The sequence below is a fragment of the Anabrus simplex genome, chromosome 4, assembly GCF_040414725.1.
Source record: "Anabrus simplex isolate iqAnaSimp1 chromosome 4, ASM4041472v1, whole genome shotgun sequence".
In the NCBI taxonomy this organism is placed as follows: Eukaryota; Metazoa; Arthropoda; class Insecta; order Orthoptera; family Tettigoniidae; genus Anabrus; species Anabrus simplex.
The window spans coordinates 76,226,673-76,237,644 of NC_090268.1; the positions used below are offsets into that span (position 1 = coordinate 76,226,673).

The window sequence follows — 10,972 nt, forward strand, 5'->3', positions numbered from 1 at the left end:
AGGTTAGGAAAATCACAAAGTCAGTCTTTCTGAGAATCCCGTAGCGAAGCACGGGTACATCAGCTAGTTTTTTCTATTAAACACACAGCTCATCCTTAGTAAATTTATATTGTTTACAAAATTCTTCTAATAATATCTCCTGTACTACTTACAAATATAGTCAACTGATATACTTTATGTGGAATTACTTCAAATGATACTGTACAACTGGTATAAGATTAAATTTTACATTACATTTATTTACTTTTTTCTGTTTTCCTTTACCCATTCTGGAACCTAAGTAGCATAACGACCTGCTGCGTCTTAACCAGAGCCCCTTTTGCCACCACTTTTCAGAGTTCCTGAAGGGCCTTCACAGCTACCATAGCGGTCCCAGGGCCCTCGAAGTCCCCACTGTACTTCACCCCTACAGGCAGTCCCCTACTTTGGCTGTCCAAACTCCTTAGACTAGGGGATGGAATTAATTTATTCACACACATTTTTTTATTTACATTAACCTGCACTGGTCGAATGTCCTCTAACATTTCATTTATTTTCTCTGTTGCTGTTTATTCTCTTCTTGAATATCTGTACAGATTTTGGAAACGGATCAAACACTACCCCTGGTAAACTGTTCCACTCCTTTACACCCTTCCCAATGAATGAAAATTTACCCCAATCGCTTCTACTAAAATTTCTTCTAATTTTACATTTGTGGTCAGTCCTGCCGATATAATTATTTTCCAACTGAAGCCTCTCACGGATATCTCCCCATGCTGCTTCTCCTGTATAGGCTCTATATAACCCTATAAGTCTAGTTTTCTCCCTTCTCTTACTTAAAGTTTCCCACCCTAGTTCCTTTAACATTTCTGATACACTACTCTTTCTCCTGAAATCCCCTGTTACAAACCTTGCTGCTTTCCTCTGTACACTGTCTATTTCTTTTATTAGGTATTCTTGGTGAGGATCCCAAACACTGTTTGCATATTCCAATAATGGGCGAACCATACTTAGGTAACTTTTCTCTTTTAATTCTTTGTTGCATCCTTTAAGTAGCCTCATTATGACATGTAATGATCTGTATGCTTTCCTAACAATGTCACCAACATGACCCTTCCAGTGCAAATTACTTTCAAATTTTACACCTAAGTATTTGCACTTGCCATCTTTTGGGATAACTACCCCATCCAAAGTATATTCAAATTCAGTTTTAAAACTCCTGTTTGTAAATGTTGTAACAGTTGATTTGCCTCCATTAACCTTCATATTATTCTCTTCAACCCATTGTTGGATACTCTCAAGGTCCCTTTGTAATTCTGAACAATCCTCAATGTTATTTATTTCCCTATAAACAATTATGTCATCTGCATACAACCTTATTTTCGATGTTATATTATTCCCTAAATCATTTACGTATATTAAGAAAAGTAACGGACCGATTATACTACCCTGTGTAATTCCCTTCCAAACTTTCTCTTCCTGAGATACATTATTTCCTACTTTGACTTTCTGAACCCTTGAATTTAGAAATGTTTTCACCCAACGTGTAACCCTTACGTCCAGTCCTATTCCCTCCAATTTCTTTAATAATATTCCATGTTCCACTCTATCAAAGGCTTTGGAAAGATCTATGGCTATGCAATCTAACTGGCCTCCTGAATCCAACTGATCTGATATGTCCTGCTGAAATCCCACCAGTTGTGCCTCACAAGAAAATTTCTTTCTAAATCCATACTGGCTCCCCGTGAACCAATTTTTATCATCACATATCCCTCTGATGTACTTTGATATTAAACTCTCCAGTATTTGACAAACTATACTGGTCAGGCTGATTGGTCTGTAGTTTTCTGGTTTCCTTTTATCACCCTTTCCTTTATAAATTGGTATTATTATAGATTCCTTCCATTCCTTTGGTATTACACTATTATTTATGACATAGTCAAAGAGAAATTTTAAATAAGGCACTATGTACCACCCCATTGTCTTTAACACCTCCCCAGTAATTTGATCACTTCCTGCTGCTTTTCCTTGCTGAAGCAGTTGGATTTCTCTGAAAATATCTTCATTTGTGAATGAGAAGCTTCTTGTTTCCCTCTGTGTCTCTCCTTCTGTATCTTCTGTTTCGGTTTCCAACTCCTGACAATCATCTACTGAATATCTGAATTCCTTACTAAAGAGGTTTGCTTTCTCAGTATCTGTTAAATAGTGTTCACCCGCTTCTCCCACCATTGTAGGAATTTGTTTCCTTTTCCTTTTTGATTCCTGATATATGAATACAGCTTTTTCCATTTCCCTTTGTGGTCATTACGCTCTTGAAGAATGCCATTCATATAATTCTCTTTTGCTTCCTTTTTCACTCTATTCAGTTCCCTCATTAGCTGTTTTCTAGTTTCTCTACTCTCTCTACCTTCTTTGATTTTCCTGTTTACTATTCTACATTTTCTTTTTAATTTTCTTATTTCCTTTGTATAATAAAGGGTCTGAGGTCATTTTACCCTTCTTAACAGGTACAAATCTCTTCTCTCCTTCCCAAATGATTCCTTTGAATTTAGCCCAAAGTGTATCCACATTACTCCCTTCACTTATCCAACAACTGAATTGTGATTTAAGGTAAGTCCCAAATTCATCAACTTTAGTTTTTCTGTACAATTTCTTGTCTTGTGTGACCCTCTTATTAAGCCTTTTTGGTATCAGTCCTACATCCATTATTACAGCCTTATGGTCACCTATTCCTTCAATTACCTCAGTTTTATCAACAATTTCCCATGGTTTAATCAAGAATACATCTAGTAAGTTATTGAGATGAGTTGGTTCTTGTACTACTTGTGTAAATCCTCCCTCCCAGATTAACTTATTTGCCAGTTTCTGTTCATGGGCTTCACTTGTAGCTCCATTCCATTCAACTTCAGGCAAGTTTAGATCTCCCCCAATTATTACCACATCATTATTATTGTTTTTATGAGTATAATCTATTATTTTCTCAAATATTTCCACGTCCCTTTCCTCTCTTCCTGGCCTGTATGTTCCTATAATTCCCACCTCCATCATATTATCACAAATTAATTTTATCCCTAATATTTCATCCCTTTCATCGGTAAACCATTCATGTGAACAATAAGTTTCCTTCACCAGAATAAACACCACCCCCCCTCCCTTTTTATCTCCTCGGTCTCTACGATAGACTGTGTACCCTTCTGGAAATACTTCTTTGTTACACACCCCTTCTCTCAACCACGATTCCACTCCTATCACCACATCAGTCTCATAAGATTCCATCAATGTACCGAATTTTAATTGTTTATTTACTACACTCTGACAGTTTACCAAGAGTATTGAAAATGTTTGGAGCAGACAGGATGTTTATGAAACCTATTTCCTTTAAAAGTGCCCAGCTAGGGTTTATTTATCATATCTGAGTCATCTTATCTTTTGTTTGCGCAGCTGTGAGCGTAAGCAAGTAAGTATAAGGAGCCTTGCTTACGATGCGAAAAGTGGTCCATTTTCTTAGTATTAAATAAACCTCATGTTTTAGTAGTGATTATTGTTAGAGGGCTTTTAAATTCACGGAGTGAGTAGATGACGGTCTAATAGGCATCAAAAACGAAAATTCAACATTTTACTCCCTTGAGTGTTTTTTTTTTTTTTTTCACAATTATTTTGTGAACTGTTGACCAAGAAGTACCTAACTAACTACAGTTTGTTTTACGTTGCACCGACACAGATAGGTCTTATGGCGACGAAGACCAAGAAGTTGTCCCTTTTCTTATGCACACACATATGTAACTGTTGGATAGTTTTTATTTGTGTATTCAATAGTACGTTTTCTTGCTTATCACATTCTCTTTCCTTGTCCTCTACAAAAACATCTGAACAAGATTTTACTGAATGAACTAATCTCTGAAATCAGTCATCCATTCTGTGCCGAATTTTGAGTTGTATCACATTGTTACTTAATTTCAGTACATAGCATTAAAATTAAGCAGTAGTTTACTTCAGCCTTTATTTCTGAGTTAACTACTGCTGTCGGCCATGTTATTTATGCAGTTATTATAGAAACATGTTCTCTTTCATTTCAAATTGTGTTTGCAGAACACCAGTCGACGAGTATTACTGATCGACTCCGACATTACCTTTGAGTTTGATTGTTGATAAGATAGCTCGCGAGTGTACATAGTGAGAAAACTATACCGAAGATGATCGCATTCAGTATAATCCCTGGAGTGCATAAATGTCGATAACGGAAATATAACGCATGCTTAATTGCTTGTAATAATGGATGCATAATTGATTGGGTTCGCGCAATAACCGAAGGATAGTACACAGTTTCATGTAGGAAATTTCAAGGGACAGAAAAAAACTGTCATTACAACGGAGTTCTCGCTATATGCCACACTCGCTATAGCAGACTTCTACTATATTTCTTCCATCAAGGGTTGGATATGGTTTGCCAAAATTTGTGCAATAAGTTTTCTCATGCAGGATAGTAATGATATTCCCTGATAGTTATTTTAGTCTGCTTGGTCCTCCTCCTTAAATTTTGAAACTACCAGACCATCTCTGAAAACTATAGGCGTTTCTTTGGTGGTCCAAATTTTTACAATCAGTTCATATATGTGCCTTATGAATTTTTCACCTTCTGTGAGAGCTTCTACTGATAGACCATCAGGACCTGTAATCACTTTGCTCAGCACACTTAACTTCATCTTAATGTTGACAGAAACCAAGTTCTTCTTTGATGGTTATTTCCTGTATTATATCATATGACTGCTCATCATTGACTGATTCTTGACTCGGGTGGTCTTCAAAGTGCTCTTTCTGCCTATTCATGACAGAGCATTGATCTTTGAGAAGTTCGCAGCATTCTAGTAGCAGTGTGCAAGTAGTGTACTGTTGTACCGCAGAATAACTAAGTCCATTGTTTTTTGGATCACTATCATTTCATTTCCATGCATTGTATTGCATTAAAATTCCTTTAAATTACACAGGTTATTTTACTATGTGTAATGATTGGTAACTGTATGAATTACCCTTAGAGACTCTCAAATTAATCACAATTATCCGCTCATGAATTATCGAGTGTACACTGTGTAACACTTTCTGCAGATTGAATTCTTATAAAAGGATCTTTTTGTAATAGTAACTTTTCCTTAGATTGTAAATTTCCTCTCCTAATATCTACAGACCGTTTGTCTGGACAGTGACATTCTGGTAGGTCAAGGTCCATAATGGGCTATATGTGCATCCAAGGAGTGAGGAAAGAAATCTCTGTTGTTGATCATCATCATCATCATCATCATCATCATCATCATCATCATCTTAGCATTTTCCCGATATTGGAGCAGAGTCCACTGTTTTGTAGGCCAGTCTTCATTGGTTCTATTGAGTGTATCGTTTGGAACAAGATGAACATAACGCATGTGTCATTGAAGGCAATCAATCCAGCATTTCTTGGGCCGACCACATGGCCGATTTCCAGATGGTGTGATGTGAAGTGCCATCTTTATATCTTTACGAATTACATCACCATACCACTGAAATCAGGTCTCACACGTCTTGTCTACAATCAGTGCGTTTCCCATGATATTCTGGATGTCTATGTTGGTGACATGATAGCTGGGTCAGGCCAAGTGACCAGCGAAGCATGCACATCTCCATGACATGGAGTGCTTGTTCATGCTTTGACAGTTGCTGGCGAGTGTTCAGAGCTATACAGAGCAGCTGGGCAAACAACAGTACTGTAAACCTTGGACTGCAGGCGTATTGGTATCCGGCAATCACAGAGAACACCAGTAGATTTGCCGCCACTTCATCCAGTCCATGTCTGGAAAAGCGTCAGACTATTGTTGATCATTATATTCACAATTTTGATTCCTTCTCTTGTGTTGATGACAAAATACATAAGTACATCAATAATGTATGTATAATATACCTTGTGGTACTGTTTGACCAGTCATCACCGCTAGTGAGTGAGATTGCTGGCATTTGAAGACATCTATTGCACAGGCGTGGGAGTGGAACTAACATGTACACTCTCTTTAAATCACTATTAGCAAATGTTAGCAGACTGGGATTTCACAATTTCATGCAGACACAAACTGTAGTGATCCATTAACATGCAGCATCCAAAGTAGAACATCCAATGGCAAAATCTTCATCTGCCGTTCAGTGGACTTCTGTCAGAGTCACTGGCTGCTTTCCAAACCTACATGTATCACTATGTTTTCAAGCGCGTGCTCCAATTAGTGCATCATGTACAAAAATGTTTGGCATACAGCACTTATCAGAAGCATCAAATTCTGTCTCCTTCGCATGTGGTGGGCGATTACCTGGAATCAGGATTTGACTTCCATCCTCATCCACTTTTTCACATTATCTGGTAATATACACACTGTCTTATCTTTTTACCGGTAATCTTTTCACAGCATAGGATACCTTTCTTTGTTTTTCCTATACAGAATATTAAAATATTGTACTGTATATGATCCTACTCTGTGTACAGATCACTTTGCATGACTTCTGTTAAAGAGCTGCAGTTCCATTAACCAACACTGAAGTAACAGAAGAAACAATACATGAATTACCTGGTAATCATTCATCAGACAACTATTACAAATTATTTATATTTTCTATAATAAAGGTAACATGAGAAATTATAAGATAATTCACTGAGTTTGTAGTGAATGGTTACCCTCACTGCCACTGGTAATCACTCATCAGATGACTAATATAAATTATTTGTATTTTCTATAATAAAGGTAACGTAAGATATGCTTTAGATTTGCTGACTTTTATTGTCATGTAATATTCTTCACTGGGTTATTTACCCTGTTTCCGTAGTCCATACATGTACCAAAAACTGTTCTCTTTCTTATTCCTGTTTAAAACAATGATTTCTATCAAACTATGTGTCCAACACTTGTTGTTCCCTTAAAAACATATCTGATGAAGAAGTATACATCATTACTTCAATTGCAACTTATTAAAATAAGTTGATAACATAATACAGTATATAAAGTGTATGTTCTTTTTTAACAGGCCTCCAGGAATATGTTGAAGCACTTACCTTTTGCTCCTATCTGAAAAGCAACAGTCTTGAAAACTGGACAGATATTCAAAACAAACTTGAATATCCTAAGTCCATCAAGAAGCCAAAATTATCTGATCAACTATCTGACGAGCCAGTCACTGAAAGTGGAAAAGACACTAACATCTCCGATGATGATAAAATATTGGAAGAATCGGACAAAAATAAGAATGGTTCCATGAAAACTCTGATATCACCTGAAGATTATGTTCTTGGTGTTGCTGACTTAACAGGAGAGCTTATGCGAAAATGTATCAATAATTTAGGATCAGGGAATATTGAGAGCTGCTTCCAAACTTGTGGTTTTGTGAAAGAAATATATAATGGATTTCTACGTGTTGGAAATACTGGTCCCAGAGAATTCAATAAGAAGGTCTTTACTCTCAGGCAGAGTTTAACTAAAATGGAAAATGCATGCTACACCATTCATGTCCGTGGATCAGAAATACCCAAGTTTATGCTAGCTGATGTGTTCAGTGACAAACATGATGATTTTATGGATGAAGATGAGGGTTTTTACTGAGAGAATCTGTCATCGAGTTTGAGAGCAAAAGCTTTGCATCGATTTTGTCATCAACATCTGTGAGCAGGAACTCTTTTTATATCTGTGCATTTGTAAGTCCCTTACATATACTTGTAAGTGTGCTACAAAAAAACTAGTTTGAAACATTTTCTTATAAGAAAAGCAATTGAAAGCTACTTAAAAATGAGATGGACAATCTCAGTCATAGTAAAATCTAGAAAAAATCTCATTATATCTCTGTGTGTCATGTATCCATTTCATTTCTAATTTTCATTGTTATTCACTGTAAAAACAGTGTCTCTGTTTTTCAAAGATCATTTCTCTATGTTATTGGTTAAATATGAATTGTGTAAGGTCCAGAAACCTGTTGTAATTAAAGAACTTGGTTCTGTAGTTTTCCCTTCTTTTTCCTCCTTTATACAACAAGATTCCAAATATTTACGTGACAATTTGTGCAATCTTGACCCTTGAATGGGTGTGCCTGTATATAAAGTACCAATAACTGTTAACTTTGCCTTGAAATGTTGCATTCTTGTTTTAAAATTGCTATTTAGCAGCTTTTCCTTCATTGTTGCTTCAGCTAGTGAAGTGATAATAATTTGTGTCATCATACCTCAAGTGAATAGGAGTAAAATGAAATAAACAGGGCTTATGTCATTTCCGTGTGTAAAGTACGCCAACCCATCCGATCATGTAAGTAATATTTCCTTTACTTTTATTTCTGCAATTTTTAAATGCGTCATATTATAACATATTGTGTCAGGCATCTTTTTTCATTCTGTCTGTCTGTCTGTCTGTCTGCCTGCCTGCCTGCCTGCCTGCCTGCCTGCCTGCATCCATCCCAGAGACTGGTTCAGTCCTCAAATAGCACCATCAAATGTTATGTGGTTCTTGGGAAACTTCAAGAATCTATGGCGGCCTCATAATTGAGTTGCACAAGACATGATGGGAAGTGAGGTACTTTGCCATTGTTTTCATCTCTGAGCCAGAAAGTGATATTTCTTGAGCTACAAAAGATTTCTGTCCTTTTTGCGTTGTATCCATTTTGACAACAGGAACACAAGACGAGGAAGAAGAGTAGGTGATACATTTGCAGCAATGAGGCAAATACTTGATGAAATAGTGGTGAACTGTAAGAATATTTACAGTGTGAGTGAGTTTGTTAACAGTCCGCAAGCTTTCCAGGGTGTTGCTTTTTCTAGTATGTCCCAAACAAACCTTGAAAGTGTGGGAAAAATTATCTTGTTTCAGCAGATGTTAAAACATTGTTCACAATCAACATTGAAGTGTATACTGTGGGAAAAACTACAGGATCATAGAACATTTACATGGACATTTACATTTTTCCCGTTACAGTATAAGGGGTGTATTACATTCAGGGCTCCAGAGGAAATGTTATTTAGGCCAACTTGTCCACCAGTTACCCCTTACTGGGCGAGTTGGCCGAGCGGTTAGGGGTGCTCAGCTGTCAGTTTGCATCTGGGAGATAGTGGGTTCGAGCCTCACTGTTGGCAGCCTTGAAAATGTTTTTTCAATGGTTTCCTGTTTTCACACCAGGCAAATGCTGGGGCTGTCCCTTAATTAAGAGTGCAGCCGCTTCCTTCCCACTCCTATCCCATCGTTGCCGTAAGACCTATCAGTGTCGGTGCGACGTAAAGCCAATTCTTAAAAAAAAAATAAAAAATTTACCACTTAGATGCCTCCTTGTTGAAAGAGCGACTTAATTGCATAGATATGTTGAGATAAAACAAACATCAGGCAAATGCTGGGGCTGTACATTAATTAAGGCCACAGCCGCTTCCTTCCCACTCCTAGGCCTTTCCTATCCCATCGTCTCCATAAGACCTATCTATTGGTGTGACGTAAAGCAAATTGAAGGAAAAAAACCTGAGATCCTCGGTAAGTTAGGGTTATTCAGTCATCTCTGTTTGAGTTTCAGAATGATATGACATTAGTGACTATTTTTAGCTATGCACCATTTGGAACTGTTGATGAAGATACAGGAAGACCACAGATAACGTGGATTACAATGTAATAAAGGGATAAATCGACACAGTAGGAGGTGCGTATTCTCTCTCACACCTAACCAAAAGATTGTCATTGGTCATATTCTACGCTCTGATGGTTATAGCAGGAATTAATGCACATTTATTTATTTATTTAGTACTGGTAAATGACTTTTAATGCCAGGAGTGTCCGAGGACATATTCGGCTTGACTGGAGCAGGTCTTTCTCTTTAACGCCCATGGGCAGCCTGCACGTCTGGGTGTAAGATGATTATAATGAGGTAGGGAGAATGTGAAACCCAGTGTTAGCACTTAGCCTACTCCTGTCGAATAACACCAAGGCATCTGCTCAAGGCATTATGTCCCCAGCTGACGGATGAATCACCATCAGCGGCATCCTTTGCCCTCGCTCCATATGAACACTGCAGAGAGGTTTGGAATTGAATCCAAGCTTTGGCATGCAATCTAGTGATTAGAAATTGTGTACCACCACGTCTCCTACCCTGCCGGCCAACATTCTGATGGTAAATTTTTTATGCAGACCCTAGTGACTGACATTTTAATGATCATGGCCACCAGACGGGCTAATAGATGCACGAACTCTCTCTCATAAATATTAGACCTTTCGAAGAAAGAGGAGGATGATTTTCTGGAAAGACTAAGCTTGCAGAAAGAGCTAATTTTCTTAATATTTGCTAAAGATCAGCCCATAGCTGCAGCAACAGACTGATGTAGTAGAAGTTTATTTTATTATTGGTCAATTTAAGAGTAATTTACCTCATAAATATTTACCTTGGTAGCATAGAAATGGTTATTCCTTACATGTGTACTCTGTACGCACGCTCAAGGTTAATGTTATTTCCCTTCTGTTGTATCATTGGTTGAATTTAGAATACATTTCAAGAGATACCTGCCTGGCTGGACCAACAGTGCTGCTCTCTACCGTAATGAGCGCAGAAGTCAGGTAACATACAATTTCAGACTAACGCTAATAACAGAACAAGGTAGATACTCTACAGCATTCGATTTATCAACATTCTAATCATTGAGATTTACACAACAAATGGGAAGACTACTGATATAGTGATAAATATTTCAACTAGTACATCGGAAAAATTTTCAGCGTGTATTCCATTTTAACGTATTCTCACCTGAATGTGTTTTAACCAATTTAACTCAAGAAGAAACACCAAATGTTCATTCCTGATCTAATTTTCTACAATAGGAACATATATTTTATACATATTTTATTCTTCAAATCTACTTGGTGGTTAACACGACAATAATATTGACTTTCACCAAAAAGTTAAAAGAAGAGGATCCATTTCAATTTCAGATGAATGCCGATTAAAAAACATCTCGCCAGTATAAATATATATT

The 10,972-nt window shown here is 37.2% G+C and overlaps 1 protein-coding gene across 1 annotated transcript in view; it reads left to right on the forward strand.

The window, feature by feature from the left end:
- Window positions 1-7,979, forward strand: part of Trax (Translin associated factor X) — a 40,472-nt gene extending 32,493 nt beyond the window's left edge. Inside the window, exon 4 of the mRNA XM_067145126.2 lies at window positions 7,015-7,979. Within this exon, the coding sequence (XP_067001227.1) occupies window positions 7,015-7,586 (572 nt within the window). The 3' untranslated portion in view covers window positions 7,587-7,979. The remainder of the gene's footprint in view (window positions 1-7,014) is intronic.
- The last annotated feature ends 2,993 nt before the right edge of the window (window positions 7,980-10,972 follow it).